The 23,070-nt window shown below is 44.6% G+C and overlaps 2 protein-coding genes across 2 annotated transcripts in view; one reads left to right on the forward strand and one right to left on the reverse strand.

The window, feature by feature from the left end:
* LOC137035591 (inactive dipeptidyl peptidase 10-like) overlaps positions 1 to 23,070 on the forward strand; it is a 106,899-nt gene that overhangs the window by 79,284 nt on the left and 4,545 nt on the right. Inside the window, exons 28-29 of the transcript XR_010897104.1 lie at positions 6,554 to 6,636; positions 22,213 to 22,291. The gene's annotated coding sequence lies outside the window, so the exon portion shown is untranslated. The remainder of the gene's footprint in view (positions 1 to 6,553; positions 6,637 to 22,212; positions 22,292 to 23,070) is intronic.
* The window catches only part of LOC137036217 (inactive dipeptidyl peptidase 10-like), a 36,600-nt gene that overhangs the window by 7,681 nt on the left and 5,849 nt on the right, over positions 1 to 23,070 (reverse strand). Inside the window, exons 3-20 of the mRNA XM_067410253.1 lie at positions 22,210 to 22,302; positions 21,420 to 21,547; positions 20,868 to 20,942; positions 20,281 to 20,333; positions 20,069 to 20,150; positions 16,039 to 16,159; positions 15,789 to 15,943; positions 15,221 to 15,318; positions 8,034 to 8,157; positions 7,347 to 7,385; positions 7,147 to 7,254; positions 6,530 to 6,621; positions 6,392 to 6,439; positions 6,182 to 6,303; positions 5,380 to 5,427; positions 4,948 to 5,046; positions 2,659 to 2,728; positions 2,314 to 2,508 (exon numbers count right to left, since the gene is read on the reverse strand). Of these exons, the coding sequence (XP_067266354.1) occupies positions 2,314 to 2,508; positions 2,659 to 2,728; positions 4,948 to 5,046; positions 5,380 to 5,427; positions 6,182 to 6,303; positions 6,392 to 6,439; positions 6,530 to 6,621; positions 7,147 to 7,254; positions 7,347 to 7,385; positions 8,034 to 8,157; positions 15,221 to 15,318; positions 15,789 to 15,943; positions 16,039 to 16,159; positions 20,069 to 20,150; positions 20,281 to 20,333; positions 20,868 to 20,942; positions 21,420 to 21,547; positions 22,210 to 22,302 (1,750 nt within the window). The remainder of the gene's footprint in view (positions 1 to 2,313; positions 2,509 to 2,658; positions 2,729 to 4,947; positions 5,047 to 5,379; positions 5,428 to 6,181; positions 6,304 to 6,391; positions 6,440 to 6,529; positions 6,622 to 7,146; positions 7,255 to 7,346; positions 7,386 to 8,033; positions 8,158 to 15,220; positions 15,319 to 15,788; positions 15,944 to 16,038; positions 16,160 to 20,068; positions 20,151 to 20,280; positions 20,334 to 20,867; positions 20,943 to 21,419; positions 21,548 to 22,209; positions 22,303 to 23,070) is intronic.

Consider the following 23,070-nt stretch of genomic DNA (forward strand, 5'->3'; position numbering starts at 1 on the left):
CGCTCTTCTGATTGGCTGTGATTTGTGATTGATTTGGTTGCGAGTGCAGTGCGCTTGCAGAGAGACTCCGCCCACACGCTCCTCTGATTGGCTGTGATTTGTGATTGATTTGGTTGCGAGTGCAGTGCGCTTGCAGAGAGACTCCGCCCACACGCTCTTCTGATTGGCTGTGATTTGCGATTGATTTGGTTGTGAGTGCAGTGCGCTTGCAGAGAGACTCCGCCCACACGCTCTTCTGATTGGCTGTGATTTGTGATTGATTTGGTTGCGAGTGCAGTGCGCTTGCAGAGAGACTCCGCCCACACGCTCCTCTGATTGGCTGTGATTTGTGATTGATTTGGTTGCGAGTGCAGTGCGCTTGCAGAGAGACTCCGCCCACACGCTCTTCTGATTGGCTGTGATTTGTGATTGATTTGGTTGCGAGTGCAGTGCGCTTGCAGAGAGACTCCTCCCACACGCTCTTCTGATTGGCTGTGATTTGTGATTGATTTGGTTGCGAGTGCAGTGCGCTTGCAGAGAGACTCCGCCCACACGCTCCTCTGATTGGCTGTGATTTGTGATTGATTTGGTTGCGAGTGCAGTGCGCTTGCAGAGAGACTCCGCCCACACGCTCCTCTGATTGGCTGTGATTTGTGATTGATTTGGTTGCGAGTGCAGTGCGCTTGCAGAGAGACTCCGCCCACACGCTCTTCTGATTGGCTGTGATTTGTGATTGATTTGGTTGCGAGTGCAGTGCGCTTGCAGAGAGACTCCTCCCACACGCTCCTCTGATTGGCTGTGATTTGTGATTGATTTGGTTGCGAGTGCAGTGCGCTTGCAGAGAGACTCCGCCCACACGCTCCTCTGATTGGCTGTGATTTGTGATTGATTTGGTTGCGAGTGCAGTGCGCTTGCAGAGAGACTCCTCCCACACGCTCTTCTGATTGGCTGTGATTTGTGATTGATTTGGTTGCGAGTGCAGTGCGCTTGCAGAGAGACTCCGCCCACACGCTCCTCTGATTGGCTGTGATTTGTGATTGATTTGGTTGCGAGTGCAGTGCGCTTGCAGAGAGACTCCGCCCACACGCTCCTCTGATTGGCTGTGATTTGTGATTGATTTGGTTGCGAGTGCAGTGCGCTTGCAGAGAGACTCCGCCCACACGCTCCTCTGATTGGCTGTGATTTGTGATTGATTTGGTTGCGAGTGCAGTGCGCTTGCAGAGAGACTCCGCCCACACGCTCTTCTGATTGGCTGTGATTTGTGATTGATTTGGTTGCGAGTGCAGTGCGCTTGCAGAGAGACTCCGCCCACACGCTCCTCTGATTGGCTGTGATTTGTGATTGATTTGGTTGCGAGTGCAGTGCGCTTGCAGAGAGACTCCGCCCACACGCTCCTCTGATTGGCTGTGATTTGTGATTGATTTGGTTGCGAGTGCAGTGTGCTTGCAGAGAGACTCCGCCCACACGCTCCTCTGATTGGCTGTGATTTGTGATTGATTTGGTTGCGAGTGCAGTGCGCTTGCAGAGAGACTCCGCCCACACGCTCCTCTGATTGGCTGTGATTTGTGATTGATTTGGTTGCGAGTGCAGTGCGCTTGCAGAGAGACTCCTCCCACACGCTCTTCTGATTGGCTGTGATTTGTGATTGATTTGGTTGCGAGTGCAGTGTGCTTGCAGAGAGACTCCGCCCACACGCTCCTCTGATTGGCTGTGATTTGTGATTGATTTGGTTGCGAGTGCAGTGCGCTTGCAGAGAGACTCCTCCCACACGCTCTTCTGATTGGCTGTGATTTGTGATTGATTTGGTTGCGAGTGCAGTGCGCTTGCAGAGAGACTCCTCCCACACGCTCTTCTGATTGGCTGTGATTTGTGATTGATTTGGTTGCGAGTGCAGTGCGCTTGCAGAGAGACTCCTCCCACACGCTCTTCTGATTGGCTGTGATTTCTGATTGATTTTGTTGTGTCTCATTGTCGTATCACATCTGGGCTGCGTCTGAAATGACCGCTAAAAAGTATGTTCTTTTTATTTTTTTTATTTATCAGTCAGCAAGTACAGATAGAGTATAACAGAGTGCCATGTTGTCATTATCATGTGACCTACCAGCATCAGTTGCATCGCTTCACTGCCATTCACAAATCCTCTCAATTTTTGTTGCATACTGTTTTTCGCCTACTATAATATAGTAGGGAAGTATGCGATTTCGGATGCAGCCCTGGTGTGGACAGACAAATTGCATGTCGCTGGAATCTTATCGCATCACATCTGGTTAGGACACAGTGTAAGACTTTCGCACAGTAGATGGAGATTTAAGGTTTGAGGTTCGGCACACTTACTCTAAAGCAGAGAGTTGATCTTCTGCGTCCACGAGTCCCAAACGCTTGTAAACATCCTGGAGAATCTGCTGGCCCTGAAAGCCGCTCCCTCTGCCGTCCACCCGGGCCACAATGACATCATCACAGCTCACCAGCACATCGGCCCATTCCAGACGAAAGCGATCGTTCACTTGCTGGCAGCCAGGATCACACTCACTATCACACACACACACACATACACTGGTCAGACAGATCCAGACAGATGTGGCATGATCAGTGTTACTCTGATGATATTTAATTTGTACAGTATAAAAATCATGTCTATGGAAACATGGAAAACCAATGTGTGTGTGTGTATGATCGTACAGCAGCAGCAGGAGAGGGTACCGCTTACTCTCTTCAAACTGTGGAGGGAGGCTGAGCTCAAGTCTCAGTGCTGTAAACACACAGTAAACACACATCTGTCACTTACAGCAAAAAACTGAATCAGTACAAATCATCTGAGGCTACATTCAGACTGAAGCCAAAAGCGGCCCAAATCAGATTTCTTTTAATCATGGTTTGTGATACAGTTGCTGTCAGATACAATACAGTTCACTGCTTCATCTTTCAACAAGTTTCTTTGCGAACTCTCCATTACACTGTGTCTCGTTTACAAAACTAAATGCTCCGAACAAACATATAATCCTCCGAAACGATCCAGGATGCCAGTAAAAAAAAACATCCACTTGTTCCTGATGCTGAGATCCTTCTGAAGTCTATACAGAGACATAAACCAGCTTTCACATTTCCATTTGTCTGAGACTTAAAGGTGCCCTAGAATCAAAAATTTAATTTACCTTGGCATAGTTGAATAACAAGAGTTCAGTACATGGAAATGACATACAGTGAGTCTCAAACTCCATTGTTTCCTCCTTCTTATGTAAATCTCATTTGTTTAAAAGACCTCCGAAAAACAGGCGAATCTCAACATAACACCGACTGTTACGCAACAGTCGGGATCATTAATATGTATGACCCCAATATTTGCATATGCCAGCTCATGTTCAAGGCATTAGACAAGGGCAGCCAGTATTAACATCTGGATCTGTGCACAGCTGAATCATCAGACTAGGTAAGCAAGCAAGAACAACAGCGAAAAATGGCAGATGGAGCGATAATAACTGACATGATCCATGATTACATGATATTTTTTGTGATATTTGTAAATTGTCTTTCTAAATGTTTCGTTAGCATGTTGCTAATGTACTGTTAAATGTGGTTAAAGTTACCATTGTTTCTTACTGTATTCACGGAGACAAGAGCCGTGGCTATTTTCATTTTTTAAACACTTGTAGTCTGTAAAATTCATAAACACAACTTCATTCTTTATAAATCTCTCCAACAATGTGTAATGTTAGCTTTAGCCACGGAGCACTATACTCACATGATCCGACGCATGCATGCAGTATGCATGATGAACATCTTGTAAAGATCCATTTGAGGGTTATATTAGCTGTGTGAACTTTGTAAATGCTCTGTATTATAGTCGAGAGCTCGGGGGGCAGGAAGTGCGCGATTTAAAGGGGTCGCAGCCTGAATCGGTGCATAGTTAATGATGCCCCAAAATAGGCAGTTTAAAAAAATGAATAAAAAAAAATCTATGGGGTATTTTGAGCTGAAACTTCACAGACACATTCAGGGGACACCTTTTTTTTTATATTACATCTTGTAAAAACTGGTTCTAGGGCACCTTTAAGTGCATGGAGTGCTTCAGAAACTGAACGCACATCTGTATGTATATGTATCAGTGTAGACAGCATCAGTGATTATAATGGATTTTACTTGCTCTTGATGCGACGCTCACATCCAGTGGAGGCAAATGTCAGCTGTTAAGCGGCTGAACGCCAGTGGGCAGCGCCTATGGTGTTATGATGTAAAACTATTCGTCAATGTCTTGCTGTGGAGGCGGTCATATGCAAATATATTTGACATAACAGATCCCACAATATCAAAATGAGCAGTTTTTGAAGCTTGATTAAATAAATTCTTTGTTTAATGAGGAGGATGTTTTAAGCTATGAAACTTGCAGGATGTTTTAATGGTACAAAGACCTCTTATATGTCAAAAGATCAAGGCAAATTTGATTTCTCATGTCATGAGTCACTCTAGATCAACTTTCGTCACAGTTCTGTGCTGACGTGAGTCGCTGTATTTTCCAATACAAATATCTAAACATTCTTAAATCAAGATACATTTACTTGAGAGGGAAAATTACCTAGATATTAAGAATGTTTAGATATTTGTAATGAAATCCAATCCAAACAAAATTTGAGGATGTGAGTGCTAAGGCTTGTGGTGTGAATGTAGCCTCAGTCTCCACACACGCCTACAACTTAAACCTCCTGAACCTTCAGTCACAGTGACAGAGACAAAACACATCTTTGACCAGAGAATTGATTAACACTAACCCTACTGACAGTGACGACCATGATGAAGATGATGAGGAGGATGGTTCTTTATGGTGATGATGATTATTATTATGCATTTTCTTGGACAATGCCAGTTTTGTTTATGCTGTCTAATGAGATGATAATCTCATTGTTGCCACTTTCTCTTGTAACCAGTGACGATTCGCATGGCGATGATGGTGAAGATGACTGTGATGATTCATACCCTGGTTGTTAATCTGTAAAGTCGAGATTTGTCTAAGTGGAATTTGTTTCTTTCTGAGAAATTCTCTGATCTCCAGACGAGCATCTATAATCACATGATCTACAGAGAGGAAGAGAAAGAAAACAAGACAGCCAAAGGTTTTTGATGTATTCTGGCCAAAGTAAATATATTATTTGTCAGAAGAACAGCAGTATGTTTCAGCATATACAGCATAATTTTATTTTAGGGCCATTGCCTTTGTCAACATGACAGCATAGAGTAGATGGAAAAGTAGGGGAGAGTGGGATTGTTAGGGCACTATGCAATCCAAAATCTGGTGTTTTGAAATCCTGTGAGCAGTTGCTCTTATATGTCATGATCGCACATGCACAACAGCTCTGATGAAGAACAAGCATTTGTGTGTGTGAATCAGTGTTTTGTGTTTGGACTCACCGCTGATGTTGCTGAGAAGGTGCACGGTGGTTTGAGGGATTCCTGGACCTGAACATAAAATACAGATTGTTTACAGAAATTTTCAGACATTTTTGTAAACCAGAATGAGGCTGATATAGGAAAAATCCAAAGTGATGGTATGAACTAGAGCTGCATGATATCGATTTAAACACAGACACAAACTTATTCCTAAATGACAATGATTTGTCTATGTCTATGATCACAGTGAACATTCAAATCTGTTTTAATGCTGACCCAGAGAGAGCAGTTGTCATGAATAGATATGAAACAGCTTCACAAACACTCTTTTCAACCACACAGTATCTTACAATCATTAAAATTATTACAGAAGTACTGAGATAAATTTTATAATTCGGATATAAACACTGATGTCTTCAGTATAGAGTAGAATCACCTTTTGAAAGTAAGTTGATACTTCAAATAATGATTGTATCAATTACATTATTACACCAGTAGGTGGTGACAAGTGACAGTTAAATAATTTATTTGTCATTTAATCATTCATTCAAGAGATTTATTCAAAAATGCCGATTCATCCAGTAATGAAACAAGTGAAGTCTTTATGAGAGTCATTGAATTATTCACACAACCGATTTTAAAAAAAAAATCTAATTAATTAAACATTTTAAATATACTGCCGCAATTAACATTTTGTCAGAACTTCTAGTAAATTACATGTTATTTAGTTTAATTGTCTATTCAGAATCATGGGAGAATCGTGACCTGTATTTTAAACAAGAAATCGCGATGTGTGTGTGTGTGTGTGCGCCAAGTCATTTACCCCTGCAGTTCAGCAGTACAGCTCGTCCGTATGGACTCATAGAGGCTTCATAGAATGAACAGTGAGGTTTGAACAAAGAACAGCTCAAGCACTCACGATGGAACGGATCCACCGTGCTCACCCTGGAGGTCAAAGGTCACACTGCTGTAATGTGAGGCATTCAGGAAGAATAAAAACAAAAGAAGTCTGTGCAGAATCAGTGTGTCTGACCTGTACAGGTGTCTTTGACTGAATCCGGCCTCATTACTGAGAAAATATCTGCATGAAAACACACAACATGTCAGACATCTAATAGGCTCTTGCGTTTGTGTGTGTGTGTGTGTGTGTGTGTGTGAACAAGTGACTCACACTGTGTCCCACTTTTCATCGTAGGTCAGGATCTCTGTGACCTCCCAGGTGCCGGAGGTCAGGTGACGCATGCTGACCTCTTCATCTTCAGGCTGAAAGCATAAGAGGTAAAAGGGAACGTATTACGCCCTTTTTCAAAGTCTTGATTTTATTTTTGGGCTCTACTAGATCAGGTTTTCATGCTTGAATGTTCATTATTTTCCTCATATTCTCCGTTGTGGCAGCTCCTCTCTTCCCAGTCTGTCAGTAACGCTCCGTTTAGTTCCTGTCTCTATGAAGCCCCTCCCACTGAAAAGCACAATGTGCTCTGATTGGTCGGCTGGAGCAGTGTGTTTTCATTGGCCAAGTGCTTCGAGTGTGTTTAGGAAATGTTCCGCCCCTTACCATAACCGCCAGTTTCAACACACTACTAACTAACTCAACCAGGCCCCGCCCCTTTATTCTGCACATACCTTGGGCAGGAATTATTTAAATGAGGAATATTGTGCATTGAATTTGTAACTTTTCAGAGTTTTTTCATGCTCAAACAGCAACATTACACACCACAGTAAGATGAACATAGAAAAAAGCATAATAGGAGCCCTTCAAAGTCAGATCATGGTTGTGCAATTTTATACCTGCTCTGACATCATGGTGAGGTGTCTAAAAGATCCTCGATCTCCGCTTCCGAGGGGTGATGTCACAAAAAATGTTGCTCCATCTTTAGAAAAAACTGTTTTTTCATTCTGCACCAATGAGATGAGAGCATCAGTTTACTTTATCTCAGTGTCTTGTTTGAGGTAAATAAATATGGCAGAGTCTAAAGTGACAATCTTACCTGTCTGTCAATCCATTTGTCTGATGTCACGACATGCTTCTGCAATGATAGACCAAACCAACATGTATATGTGTGCATACATTATACAAACGTATATGTATATGTGTGTGTGTGTGTGTGTGTGTGTGTGTGTGTGTGTCAGAGTTGTGTGTTATTCAGAAGTGAATTGAGATGCCTTTTAAATTCCAATTCAGCAACCAGCATGAAGGATTGCAATTCAAATTTTGAATGCAAGGAAGTAGAGTTAAAATGAATTGAAATTGAAGTCTTAAAGTGTTTAGAGGCTTTCAAGACAGACAGAAGGGCTGTAAATATTCCAAATGGTTCACTCATATTACTGTGAATGGTAGAGACTGCAAAATTCAATATGGCTGGAAAAAGTTCTGCCTTCTAAATAAAAGATCCAATCACAAACTGTAAAGTCAACACGTCACTGCAGCTGCCAAGTACAATTAAAGGTGAGTTTGGCGAGCAGTTTTTGAACAGTTGGTCACCAATGTGGCCGCTGAGTGAACTGACTTTCCTTGAAGGGACTTTGACAGACAAATAGATAGGATAGAAGAGCACTTCATTTCCCAGAATGCACCTGTGTTTAATTTCTTTGAGTTGCAATTCAATAAATTCCTCTTCCAGTTCAACTTGTTGTGGCCAATTCAATTTAAATGAATGGTGTTATTGTAAGCTCACCATCACACATTTCCCCGTGTGTGTGTAGCATAGTGTGAGTATGGAGGCGTTCTGAGGACGGTTTAACCAGCGTACAGCGAGACACTCGTCTGTTACCCACTGCACCATGCTGATATAGAGCTCACTGCACAAACACACACACACAGCAGGCTGTCAGCTCAAACATTATGAACATCAGAAGGTTTAGAAATAGAGCAGTCTTATTAAAGATGACCTATTATGCCTTTTTTCAAAGTTTTGTTTTTGTTTTTGGGCTCTACTAGAGCTAGAGCAGGTTTTCCTGATTGAATGTTGATTATTTTCCTCATATTCTCCATTGTTGCAGCTCCTCTCTTCCTAGTCTGTTAGTAACGCTCTGTTTAGTTCCTGTCTCTATGAAGCCCCTCCTTCTGAAAAGTACAGTGTGCTCTGATTGGTTGGCTGGACCAGTGTGTTGTGATTGGTCAAGCGCTTCGAGTTTGTTTGGGAAATGTCCTGCCCCTTACCATAACCATGAGTTTTTAACACACTCACTGCGTCCAAAATCGTGTACTTTGAGTAGGTACTACCAGTGTTGCCAAGTCTGTGGTTTTCCCGCGGAATTGGGCTACTTTTCATGTCCGTGGGTTGAAGCGATCCCAAATAACATGATATTTAGTCCTTGAAATGGGAATTTTACCAGGGGAACCCACCAAAAACACAGATTTTACCCCCTGGAACACGATTTTTACCAGGGGACCCCCCCTGAAATGCGACTGGACTAGTTTTGGGCTGGTATTGAGTAGCAATTGGGTGGGTTTTGTTGGGAAAACGTACTCGGTTACTAACGTAACCTCGGTTCCCTGAGATACGGAACGAGTACTGCGTATGGGGAAAGGTCTCCCTTTTTCCCCGCTGCTGAAGCCTTTTTCAATAACGCAGTGTAACTGCACCGTCATTGGTTCACTCATAGACAAGTTGTTGAACCAATGGCGACAAAGCGCGCGAATATTCCCGCCGAAATGGGCGGGGTATAGGGCTATATAAGCAGGCGTTTCGCCATAGGATTTCAGTGTCAATCGATTGAAGCGACGACCCTGAGCCGCAGCCTCGTGGCACGGCAAGTGACGCAGTACTCGTTCCGTATCTCAGGGAACCGAGGTTACGTTAGTAACCGAGTACGTTCCCTTTCGATACTTCACTCGTACTGCGTATGGGGAACGAATTCAACCACGCCGTGCCACGGCTGGGAACGATATAGCTTGCATTTGGCCAACCCAGAGGGGGGCCAAAAGGACAAGCGGAGGCAAAGCCTAACCGAACCCATGGTTACACTGAAGGAAGATACTTCCTATGGTGGCGTGAAGCGGGACTTGTTGAAGGCCGCTAATCACACCGACAGGACCCGAGCTTGTAAGGTCGGGACATCGAGGTGATAGAACCTGACAAAGGTGGACGGCGAAGACCAGCCGGCCGCCTCACAGATGTCTTGGATGGAAACTCCGCTGGACCAAGCCCACGAGGAAGCCATTCCTCTAGTGGAGTGGGCCCTGACTCCTATGGGGCAATTAGTGCCCAGTGAGGAGTATCACAGGTTAATAGCATCCACTATCCAACGGGAAATGCGTTGTTTCGAGACCGGAGACCCTTTGGTGCGGCCGCCAAAACAAACAAAAAGCTGATCCGACTGTCTGAAAAACTGTGATCGGTCTATGTAGGTCCTCAATGCCCTGACTGGGCAGAGTAGCTGCAGCTCTGGTTCGTCCGCCGAGGGAGGAAGAGCAGAGAGCGAGACGACCTGAGCTCTAAACGGAGTTGAGAGCACTTTAGGGACGTAGCCATGCCTAGGTTTCAGAACGACCTTAGAGTCACCAGGCCCGAATTCGAGGCATGCAGGGTTCACGGAGAGGGCCTGCAAATCGCCAACACGTTTTACCGATGCTAGTGCTAGTAGCAGAGCGGTTTTTAGCGTTAGGGGCCTGAGGTCGGCTTAACCCATTGGTTCAAATGGGGCTCCTTTCAAGGCCCTGAGGACCAACGAGAGGTCCCAGGAGGGAATAGTGAGAGGGCGAGGAGGATTCAAACGCCTAGCACCTCTCAAAAAACGGATCACAAGCCCGTTTCGTCCCACCGATTGGCCAGCAACAGGAGCGTGGAACGCTGCAATGGCTGCTACGTAAACCTTAAGCGTGGAAGGGGAGCGCCCCATTTCCAAGCGTTCTTGGAGGAAAGACAGTATGGAAGATACGTCACTCTCCACAGGGTCTATGTTGCGTGTTGAACACCAATCAACAAAGACTGACCACTTCTGGTCGTAGAGGCGCCTCGTAGACGGGGCTCTAGCCTGAGAAATGGTATTTAGGACGTCCTCGGGGAGGCTAGTCGGCTCCCATCGAGGGACCAGAGGTGCAGAGCCCAGAGCTGCGGCTGTGGGTGCCAGATTGTTCTGTTTGCCTGAGAGAGGAGGTCCCGTCTCAGGGGAATCGGCCACGGGGCTCTCAGAGAGAGCCTGAATAGCTCTGAGGACCAAACCTGGTTCCTCCAGAGCGGGGCCACCAGAAGGACTCTGTGCTGGTCTTCTCTGATACGCCTGATGACCTGGGGGATCAGTGCGATCGGAGGGAAAGCATAAAGGAGCGTGCTGGGCCATGTGTGGGCCAGAGCATCTACTTCCTTCGAGAAAAATGTTGGGCAATGAGAGTTGTCTTCTGAGGCGAAGAGGTCTACCTCTGCCTTCCCGAAGAGCTCCCAGATCGTGAGGACCACTTGGGGGTGGAGCATCCACTCGTCGCAGGGGATGTTGCTCCGTGACAACATGTCCGCACCCAGATTGTTCCTGCCAGGAACATGAGTCGCTCTGAGCGACTGAAGCCTCGGAAGAGCCCATTCCAGCAGACGTTTCGCCAGAGCGCATATGCGGCTGGACGAAAGACCGCCTTGGTGGTTTAGGTATGACACCACCGTCATACTGTCTGACCGAACTAGAACATGACGTCCCGTCAAGTAAGCCTGAAAGAACTGAAGGGCTTTCATCACTGCTAGCATCTCTAGACAGTTGATGTGTAGATGGCTTTCCTCGTGGCTCCACGAGCCGAAGGCCGGTCTGCCCTCGCACACAGCGCCCCAGCCCAAGTTGGAGGCGTCTGTTGAGAGCACCGTCCTCCGTGAGACCGCCCGTAAAGGGACTCCGCGCTGGAACCATACTGGATCCATCCAAGGTTTCAGGGCTAGAAGACAGGCCCGATTGACCTTGAGACATAGGCGGCTGTGCCGCCATGCGCTGGGAGGAACCCGGAACTTCAACCAGTACTGAAGAGGCCGCATCCGAAGAAGGCCTAGCTGCAGCACCGGGGAGGCGGAAGCCATCAGCCCTAGCAGCCTCTGTGAAAACTTCAGAGGGAGATAGGCTTTGTTCATGACAGATGCCGTGAGCTGCTGAATTGCCAGGGCGCGCTCTGGCGAGACTACTGCCGTCATACGGACCGAGTCGAAAACTGCTCCCAGAAACGAGATTCGTTGAGTGGGGCATAGCAAGCTCTTGGCTAAGTTGACCCTGAGACCCAGGCATTGTAGATGGCTGAGGAGCACGGATCTGTGGCGTTCCAGCTCGACTCGCGAACGGGCTAAGATGAGCCAGTCGTCGAGATAATTCAGAACCCGGATTCCCATCTGTCTCAGAGGGGAAAGCGCCGCGTCCATGCACTTGGTGAAAGTGCGGGGAGCCAGAGACAGCCCGAAGGGCAAGACCGTATATTGGTATGCCACCCCTTCGTAAGTGAATCTCAAGAATCGTCTGTGACGGGGGGCTATCTGGATGTGAAAATACGCATCCTTCAGGTCCAGCGAGCAGAACCAGTCCTCGGGGCAAATGTGCGCGAGGATCTGCTTCAGCGTCAGCATTTTGAACTTCCGTCTCATGAGGGAGTGATTCAAAAGCCTGAGGTCTAGGATGGGTCTGAGACTGCCATCCTTTTTGGGGACCAGAAAGTAGCGGCTGTAAAAGCCTGTCTCGCTCTCTGACGGAGGAACCGTTTCCACAGCTCCTTTTTCCAGCAATGACATGACTTCGGCCCGGAGGACATGAGCGTCGTCCGGATTGACCGACGTTTGAAGCACCCCGGCGAAGCGGGGGGGCCGTCGTGCAAACTGGAGCGAGTAGCCCTGGTTTACAATCCCCATGACCCATTCTGACACATCGGGGATGGCCTGCCAGGCCTCGGCCCGAGTGGCTAGGGGTTGAATAATGTTGGGTGACAGACCGCCGTTGAGAGGGTCGTACACCACGAGGGGTGGAAGAGGAAATTTGCTCTTTTTGTGATGAGGTAAAAATTTGTTCGCCGTGAAAACGGCGTTTGGAGTGGGCGCAACAGGTGTGGGCCCAGCTGTCACTTGGAGTATGTTTCCCACGCCCGGAAATAAACGAGGCGGAGGGGAAATTACTCATGGGAGCTTTTGGGGTGGTCCGGTCGTAACGGGACGGTCCCCCATCCTCTTCCTGTCCGACGAATCAGGACGACTTCGGAGGCATCGGGTCCAGCACAATCCTGGGCCGGGGTCCCTGGCGCCTCGGGAAGGGAGGGCGCTTCGCAGGGCGCGAGCGCTGGCGATGCTCCTGGGGCGGCGCTGCCTGTTTTGCAGGTGGGGCTGGATTGTTCTGCTGAGCCGGCGCAGTCCTGGGGTGGCTAGACGCAGAAGCGGAGCTGGAGCGCTTAGGCAAGAAATGCCTCATAGCCTGAGACGATTTCTGCGCGGCAGTAAAGCGCTCAGTGAAGCCATCCACTGCAGGCCCGAAGAGACCGGAAGGCGAGACCGGGGCGTCTAAGAAGGCCGTCTTATCTAGGTCTTTGATCTCCGTTAGGTTGAGCCACAGGTGGCGCTCCAACACGACCAGGCTAGCCATGGAACAACCGATGGCCTGGGCCGCAGCCTTCGTAGCTCGCAGGGCAAGATCCGTGGCGCTGCGGAGATCTTTGAAGGCTGGCGCGTCGATTCCAGACTCATCCAGAGAGCGGAGGAGTTTGGCCTGGAATACTTGAAATATGGCCATGGTGTGGAGCGCAGAGGCAGCTTGGCCCGCCGAGGTGTAAGCCCGACCAGCCAGAGTAGAGGTGGTCCGACAGGGCTTGGAAGGAAGGGCCCTCTTCGTCTTCCAACCCACAGCCGCGGGAGGACAGAGGTGAGCAGCCACCGCTTCATCTAGGGGTGGCAAGCGCTCGTATCCCTTCTCCTCGGCGCCGTCGACGGCGGTGAGGGCGGAGCGGTGCGTAGAGTGGAGGCGGGCAGAGTAAGGAGCGCGCCACGACTTCGTCAGCTCTTCGTGGACCTCAGGAAAGAAGGGCGCTGAACGCTGGCGAGGTGCTTGGCGGCGGCCTGGCAGAAACCATTCGTCCAGGCGGCTGCGAGACGGCTCCTCTGGAGGGGCCCACTCGAGGTCCAGCTCTTCAACGGCCCTAGACAGGATGCGGAAGAGCTCGGCATCCATGCCCTGGCCATGCTCGATGGGTTCCAAGGGAGGCGGTGGAGCGGGGTCTTCCGGCTCGCCAGCCCAACCTTCCGCTTCGGAAGCCGCAAGAGACATGGAGTCGTCTTGTTCGTCGTCTGTTCCCCCGAATGAGACGAGGTCACTCGCTTCTGCGGAGGGACGCTGCTCAGGGCGAGAGAACAGAACGGGAGAGAGTTCCCTGGGAGGAGAGGGCGAGGCACGCGGGGGCTGGGCCGGCGTGAGCTCGCTCAACTCCTGGCGCTGAGTCGCTCTACCCCGCCGTCTTTTCCTCACCGGCTCGCGGGAGGAAGGAGACGGGAGGGCGCGAGCGGCGAGATCGCCCTCAGTGAAGAAGGAGACCCGCGAGCGCAGGGAAGCGAGACTCATACACTCGCAGTGCGGGCATGAGTCTCCAGCGAGCGCGCCGTCTGCGTGGGGCTTGCCCAGGCAAGCGACACACTCGCTGTGTCCATCGTCGTCGTGCAGGGGGGCCCTGCAAGCACCACATGAGTGGCGGGGCATCGTGAGACGCCGCTGCCGTGAAAACGGCAATTGGGTGGCTCTTTTAGAGCGGCGAGGGCCGCGGAAGCTCTTAGAGCGGTGAAAACCGCTGAAATTCGCTCTTTTAGAGCGGCGTTTAAGCCGCGGATGAAGCTCTCAGGCGGCGCGCCGGATGGCGGCAGGGAACACACAGGAAGCGGCCGGAAGCGGGAAGCGGGAGGCGGCGGCTCGGCGACGGCGCTAGAAGCTGCAGTCCGCGAGGGCGCCGGCGCTTTCTTCCACCGGCGAGTCCAGGCGAGTCCGCTGCGGGAGCCTCTTCAGACGGCGGCGAGAGCAGAAGGCGGCGAGCTTCTTCGGCTTCAGGCGGAGATCAGCGAAGAGAAGTAGATGTCGTCGCTGAAGGAGAAAACACTGAAATCCTATGGCGAAACGCCTGCTTATATAGCCCTATACCCCGCCCATTTCGGCGGGAATATTCGCGCGCTTTGTCGCCATAGGCCGCGCAGCTATGCCGCGCCGCCATTGGTTCAACAACTTGTCTATGAGTGAACCAATGACGGTGCAGTTACACTGCGTTATTGAAAAACGCTTCAGCAGCGGGGAAAAAGGGAGACCTTTTCCCATACGCAGTACGAGTGAAGTATCGAAAGGGAACCTGGCAACCCTGGTTACTACATTTGAATTTGAAATCATGACCATTAAAGTATGTATGAATATGGGTAGTATGAATGCAATTCGGACATACAATAGTTTTATAAATTCATAGACATTATTAATGACGCATTTGTCTAATAAAAAGGAAGAGTTTTAGTCAATGGTTATAAAACAAGCCCTACAATTAAATAAAATAACACATATTATACAGACACTTCAAATTTAATGGTGTTAGATGATTTGTTATTTGCATTTAATAGATTAAACTTTCAATAAAACATTTGCAATTGGTTTGTAAAAGGTTTTATGCATGTTTTGGCTGAGTTTTCATCGCATTTACACTGTTTTGACCAGCAGGCGTCACCAGAGTTTGGCGTTTCCAGTGCTTTAAAATACTGAATCATTTTGCAAAGCAGTTGGTTTATTTGATTGGTTTATTTCTCCCATCACTTCATTTTTTTATTGTTAAAATGCAGAACATTTTCTGTTTGGGTGAGGTTATAGTATTTATAACTAGCTGCATAAAACGACAGTCTATGCAATGTCCCCATTTAAATGGCTAAGTAAACGTGTGTGTGTGTGTATGCGGTACCTTCTCTGTAAGCTGTCAGGATGCAGGAGTTGTGTAGTGTGTGTGGATCCGTTCAAACTGACCACATACAGTGTCACTTCAGGATTCACCTGTCCAGCCTGTTGCACACACAGTGAAATGAAGTGAAATCCAGTGTTCTGTTGTTCACCGTCCCAGCCGTAACTAACTCAACTCTAAACACACATGCCTGAGCCAGTGAGTTGATTTTGAGGGATCTTTACACTGGTGACTAAGAACAAACAGAGGCCAGTTAAAACCAGTACAGCTTCATGAGTTTGAGAATGAGAAACATTAGAGGAGGGAGAAAGTCAGTTCATCATGAGCTGTTAATCTTTTGTAAGATACACATTCGATAGCAGGTTGAGGCAGACAGATGTCCAGGAATTGCTGCCGGCGTTGTGCCGAATTTCGACCCCCTGCCAGATTATTACCCCCCTATTATTGGTGGGTTTAGGAGTAGATGTAGGGGAGAGATTAGGATTAGGGGTGGGGTTAAGATTAGACAATCAGGTAGCGAATTCAACGAGGGGGGTAATAATTCGGCAGGGGGTCAAAAACACTTGCTTACCTTCGGGTATGGATACTGTTGTCCGCGAGGGTAAAGCGTCCCTGTAAAACGGGGCAGCTGCTCTTTGGGTACAAGTGTGTCATTGATGGTTAGAAATGCCAGACTGGAGCCTGATGGAGACCACCAGTGAGCAACTGAAGAATGCAAGACCTCCTCTAATAGCCAATCAGAAAAACAGCAAAGGTTAGGGTCGCCAAAAAAAAAAGACATGGCTTGTGTTGTTCAAAACAGTATGATGATGGTGTGTTACCCTCATAAAGCCAATCAGTTATTCCATTAAATACGAGGCCATCTTGCCCTGATGATGTTAATCTTAGAGAACTGTTCTTCACTTCCGGCTGATAGTAGATGTTATTCTCAAATATGTATACCTGAGAAAGAGAGAGAACAAGCTGAGAGGACGCCACGCTCATGGAAGAGAAAGAAAGAAAGCTTGGGTCCACAGCTGTCAATCACTAAAGAAGACCTATTATGCCCTTGATTTTGTTTTTGGGCTCTACTAGAACAGGTTTTAATGCTTGAATGTCAAAAAACAAATTATGTTTCCCATATTCTCCATTGTTGCAGCTCCTCTCTTCCCAGTCGGTCAGTAATGCCAAAGAGTATAGAACCCAAGAGGCGAAACTCTTATCCTTTTTGGGTAACAGATGGCGTTCTGGTAGTGCGGCTGCCATTATGGGGTGAAAATGCAAACTGGACCATAGTATCCTTCACATCTTACAAAACCAAAATTGGTGAATTTCACTGCCAAATCAGAAGTGCAATAGAACATTTTTTAAATTAAGTCACCAGTAAATTGTATGGCTCTTACAGTAAATGTTGTATTGTCTTATATATGTTTTATTTTACCAGTTGTGGAATCCAAACATTCATCCATCTGTGGTAACGTAGTTAGCCTACTTTCCATTCTATGCAACTTTACACATTTATTAATAGTACATTTATAATTAATAAATGTAAGATTATCATGTTTCCAGCGAACAATATAGATTCTAATGGAATAATAATAGTATTACTCCACTATCTGAAATTAAATATATAATTGTACGTTTCAATGGATCAAGCTACAAACATAACGATCTTATTATACATGATGCATTGCTGTGTCCGTTATCAAGTCACCTTTTCTATAGCGCTTTTACAATGCAGATTGTGTCAAAGCAGCTTTACAGTGTTAACTGGTTTATAATTTTGGCTGCACAGTGATTTCCGATGTAAGAATCAATAGTTATTAATTTAGTTAATTTATCTATATCAGCACTGGAGTAAACAGTGATGTCATCATCCAGCTCAGTTCAGTTTGCATACAATGGTGTCAATGCAGGCAGATCAAATATCAAATGTCAAGTGTCCCCAACTAAGCAAGCCAAAGGCGTTATCACATAATTCCCACTTTTGGACACTTTTGCATTAACATACAACACTGCAAAAGCAAGCTGTTATTTTCTGTTATATATTTATTGTCCAACATTCCCAATTTTTCTGATGCATGTCCTTCATTTAATTTCATATGTTGGTAATAATTCAGTGTTTATAAGCCTTTTAAAGAATTTTAACCCAAACTGACTGGGTTTCTAGAGAGCAAAGGGTTTATGAAAAAAGTGGAAGACTTAAACACAAAGTGTGTAAAATAAACTGTAAAAAGGATTTGATGATCACTAGTGATAGTATTTTATTCTGAGTTGTCATCATTCAGGTTGGATTTCAGCTTTAATGTATGTTTTGTTTTAACAAAGCAGCTGATATTACCATAGAAACTAGTGGACTGACGTCTCGCTTTCACCCCAAAATGGCGGAAACGCAGAGCTGCTGCTGGGCACCGGTGTTACAATGGAACGTTCTATTGAGTTTCACTTCTTCTTAGTGTATATTCTTTCGTAACGCTCTGTTTAGTTCCTGTCTCTATGAAGCCCCTCCTTCTGAAAAGCACAATGTGCTTTGATTGGTCGGCTGGAGCAGTGTGTTGTGATTGGTGTTTGGGAAATGTCCCGCCCTTACCATAACCGCCAGTTTCAACACACTACTAACTAACTCAACCAGGCCCCGCCCCTTTATTCTGCATATGAATTATTTAAATGAGGAATATTGTGACGTGTTCGTTCCTGGAAGAAAACTCAAGACTTTTTATTTTCGAAGTTTTCCCGCGGAATTGGGATACTTTTACACTGTTGCCGCAGGTTATTTTTCATGTCCGTGGCTTGAAGCGACCCCAAATAACATGATATTTAGCCCCTGGAATACAATTTTTACCAGGTGAACCCCGTCAAAAACATGTATTTTACACGTTACATATTATACTTGACTAGATGAAGTGTTAAGGGTTTATGAAACCCAATTTTCAAAGCATTGTGTGTTTCAAGGCTTTACACATGTTTATCCAGCAGATGTCCTCAGTGTACTGTTTTGTGAGTTTTCACATTGCATTTGGCTCAATTGATTTCCTCGATTTCCTCCACTACTTTAGATTTCCAGTACCTCAGAATTGAATTGACTCCCAGCTTTAGTTTTCATTTCTTATTGCACTCTGACTGCATTTTAGCTGAAATAGTCAGTGACTTTAATGTCTGATGTACATACATATTCCAGCAGCACTTTACTGTTATTTCTTAGAAGACTGCAGCTACTTTTAACATGATATTTTTAATTTTTTATATCTGTTTTGTACATATAAAATTTTCATGTGTACTTGGCACACTGCACTATATATGGACGATGAAGCTTTTCTGGCTCTTTCAGTTTGATCTGTTTCACATCAGCTTATGAATTTTTAATCCTGGTTAGTGCTTGTTTGGTGATGGTCTGGTCAGCGGACCATCATAGCTAACTCTGACCAGCATGGTCTCTCTGATGAAGCTGCTTGACCGTGGGTTTCTTGCTGGTTAAGCTAGGAGGCGACCAGCACTTTTCAACAGGGTTGTAATGTAATACAGATACACAATGCTTGTGAATAATGGTTTTGCTGCTGTTTATATTCCACTTACTGATACCTAGTAAAGTCATAAACCACACTGCTAAGATAAATGATAAATGAGCCATTGATTGCATCTCAATCAGTTCATAATTAGGCGTTCAAGTGCATAGCACTGAAACTCTATTGTAATTGTTAGGATCAGCATTCTGCCCTAAAAGTGATCAGGCAGACCAAACCATAAGTCGTAGAGACTTGAAACTTTGACTGTCTACAACGCCGCCATTTAAAAAAAAAAAAAAACTACTTTTGAAAACTTTTTTTTGCCCCAACAGAACCAAACCAGTGCAGAAAGATTCTCTGGAGTCTGACTGTCAATAATTATCGAAAAAAGTCAAAATTTTGATTCATTCAAAACATTCAAAGTGGCCACTTTTACTAAAACGGCTCTCACTCTTGAATGAAATTAGATACTTTTCCCAAACTCGGTACACCTATGTACGGGCTCAGTCTATGGTTGCGTTAAAAAGGACGTGGCGACTGGCCACTTGGTGGCGATATAAAATGAAAAACAAATCAAAACACAAAAACATCTATAATTATGCAACTGTCCGTCCGATTTACTTGAAAATTGGCATGCAGTGCCTTTTGGTGCCATGAGTATCTATGAGGACACTCAAAAAACGTATCTTAAAAAACACAGCCAGCATCGGCCAATGAATTTTGAGCTGCTATCAGACAAGGTTAATGGAGGCAGATTGGAACGAAACTTGGTGGGACTGTTTGACTCGCGACCCTAGTGGCCTGTGAGAAATTCGAAAGAAATCGCCCACCGGGGGGGCACTATCATGTTTTTCAGGTGCGTAAATGATTGTAAATTACTATTGTTTCAACTTTGCCTCTAGGACCGCCACTGTCAGTTGAATCGTTCGTTAAATATTGGAGATTATTTGAAAAAACTACATTTGCAAACTAGTCCTATTTTATTGATGAGACCACTGCAATATTCTGTACTCTCTCGGTCAATAATTATAAAAAAAAAAAAAAAAGGCGTTGCAAAAGCCTATAAATCCTAAACGAAAACTCAAAACTTTACGAAATCTGGCAAGCATATGCAACATATGACTCTAAATAAGCATGAAACTTTTGTGGAGATCAGACTCTAGGTGGTGATATAACTGTTAAAAATCTTTAAAAAAAACATATATTTCCATTTTTCATAGTAAATGCCTGTGTTGACATATTTTGTAATGCACATCAGTACATTATTGACAATGGACCTTTTTTGCCCACAGAATTTCGCTAATGTGACCGCATCTCTTTGTGTTGTAGTGCTGTGGTGTGATGATGTGCATCTGTGTGTTTTACTCACCAGCTGTTGACTGTGAATCCCCCATGATGCAAACTGTAGAACACAATCAGAGACCTCCGGAGGATTCAGTTCATGCACTTCCCTGCACACACACACACACAAACTAAATATCACATAACTTTCACACAAATAACAGTTCTCTTATGCACATGTCTGTATAGTCAAGTCAAGTCAGCTTTATTTTTATAGCGTTTTATAGAAATTTATAATACCGTGTTTGTAAGTTGAAGATCAAGTAAGATGCCAGGTAGGAGTATCGATATACCTAGACAAAACACAAGACAAAACAATATATATATATATATATATATATATATATATATATATATATATATATATATATATATATATATATATATATATATATATATATATATATATATATATATATATATATATATACATATAATATCTATATATCTATATATATGGCCCTTTTACACTGCAAAAAATGCTGTTCTTACTTAGAATTTTTGTCTTGTTTCCAAAAATAATTTTTAAATGTTTTCCAAAATAATCTTAATTCAAACTGAAAACAAGATTATATTGCTTATTTTTGGTTTGAGATAAGATTATTTTACTTACGCCACTGGCAGATTATTTAGCTTGTTTTAAGGAAAAACTCACTTAATTTTGATTTATTTTTTCTGAAAACAAGAAAATAATTTTTACTTGTCAAGAAAATGCTTCTTGATTTAAGAACTTTAAGATATTTTTACTAGAAACGAGACAAAACTAAGAACAACATTTTTTTGCAGTGTATAAACAAAAGCTCCTGAGAATCATTGTGACCTCTGACCTTTCTGACATCATACGCCAGTAACACGTAGTTGAGGTCTGGTGACATGGCAAACTTGGAGGCCTTGAAAACTGCCTGTGTGAAAAACAGTCTCATTAGAATTGATTATTGAATAATTAATTACAGTGATGCTACAGGCAACCAATCAAATGTCAGAAGGTAACCCTTCAACAATCAATATTATGATGCTGTAGTGTGAGTTTAGCAATTAATTCTTAGATAATTGCATATCGTGAATAGTTGTTGTAGAAACTAAGAACACTAAGACAATATACACTCCTGTTCAAAAGTTTGGGCTCAGTAATATTTTTGAAAGAAGTCTCTTCTGCTCACCAAGGCTGCATTTATTTGATCAAAAATACAGTAAAAATTGTGAAATATTATTCCAATGTAAAATATCAGTTTTCTATGTGAATATTTTGTAAAATGTAATTTATTCCTGTGATCAAAGCTGAATTTTCAGCATCATTACTTCAGTGTCCCACTATGTGTTTTAATGTAAATGCTTCACATTTTATTATAAACACTTCAACTGTGATTGACATGACTCACAAATGTGCTGTTTTTCATTAAAACCTCCGTCTGATTGGTCTCCATGTCCAGCATCTTTAGATCTCCGTCTCTGTCCCTGTAGACGAGCCGATGAGCTGAAATAGAAACATATCCACATACAGCACATACTGTAAAGAGCAGCGTGACACCACTATTCAGATTCAAGGCTTGATTCTTTTAAAGGATCCTAATATGCTTTTCTATTCTATGTTTCTATGTTCATCTGTCTTGAGTGGGTTTAATGTTGTTGTTTGAGCATGAAAAAGAAGTTATTCTCTATATCAGTTTCTGAACACACTGAAACGCCTCCATTGTAGTCTTGAGTTTTCTTCCAGAAATGAACATCACAATATTCCTCATTTAAATAATTAATACGCAGAATAAAGGGGCGGGGCCTGGTTGAGTTAGTTAGTAGTGTGTTGAAAAGGGGCGGGACATTTCCCTAACACCAATTACAACACACTGCTCCAGCTGACAAATCAGAGCACATTGTGCTTTTCAAAAGGAGGGGCTTCATAGAGACAGGAGCTAAACAGAGCGTTACTGACAGACTGGGAAGAGAGGAGCTGCAACAATGAGAATATGAGGAGAATAATCAACATTCAAGCATGAAAACCTGTTCTAGTAGAGCCCAAAAACAACATCAAAGGCATAATTGGTCTTATTGGCATAAAGAGCCTACACATGTGTTTGCAGCCTTGTGTGTCTATTTGACAGGACTTGTTTAGTCCAACACAGGCACAGAATGTACTGAGATTGAGACAGAGATTGTAAGTGTGATCTTTCTCACCAGAAACCCACTGAGTTTGGAGATCGTGATCCTGCAGTTCACTGGAGAAAAGGTCATCCAGGGTCAGACAGGATTGAGTGTGGTGAGCATCACCTGAGACCATTAACACAAATACACACACACTTACATGAGCATGTTCAAGATAGTGGTAAGTTACAAATGCCACATGAGGACTTTAAATGAGGACTCTTAAAAAGGAGCGTTTCTGTCTGATCGATTTTTTGGAAAACAAATTCACAGCATTTGATAGCAATCATAAACGTTAGCCTGGTGTGTGTGGCTCTGTTTGGCAAACAGGTACGCTATGTATATTGGGCGTCCATACGGGTTTTGCACAAAAGATGAACATGACGGCACATGCTAGTGGATGAGTTGAATCAACTCCACAGCAACTACATCAATTTATCCACTAACCATTCAGAAACGTCTAAAAGTTGTAACTTCTTCCTGAGTCTCTCCATCAGTGTCGACTCCGGTTTGAACAATGTAAGGCTGAACACTTTCCTCATTTTGGCTGCGTGAGATTCTCCAGCTTTGTTGTTGTTGAGCTGTTAAAGCTCCGCCCTCCGCCTTTAAAAGCTCATTTGCATTTAAAGGGACACACACAAAAACGATGTGTTTTTTCTCACACCCAAATAGGGGCAAATTTGACAAGCTATAATAAATGATCTGTGGGGGATTTTGAGCTGAAACTTCACAGACACATTTCTCATTGTCAGAAGGGGAAAGAATGTCACATACTTGGAGATGTTTCTCAATTAACCATATGCCATTTTAGTAATAATGCTAATATGTTTTTTAAAACTGAGGTCACTGTCAAACATGACTCCTGTGTTCTTGATCTGATTACTGGCTTTTAGT

Source organism: Chanodichthys erythropterus, chromosome 14 (assembly GCF_024489055.1).
Source record: "Chanodichthys erythropterus isolate Z2021 chromosome 14, ASM2448905v1, whole genome shotgun sequence".
In the NCBI taxonomy this organism is placed as follows: domain Eukaryota; kingdom Metazoa; phylum Chordata; class Actinopteri; order Cypriniformes; family Xenocyprididae; genus Chanodichthys; species Chanodichthys erythropterus.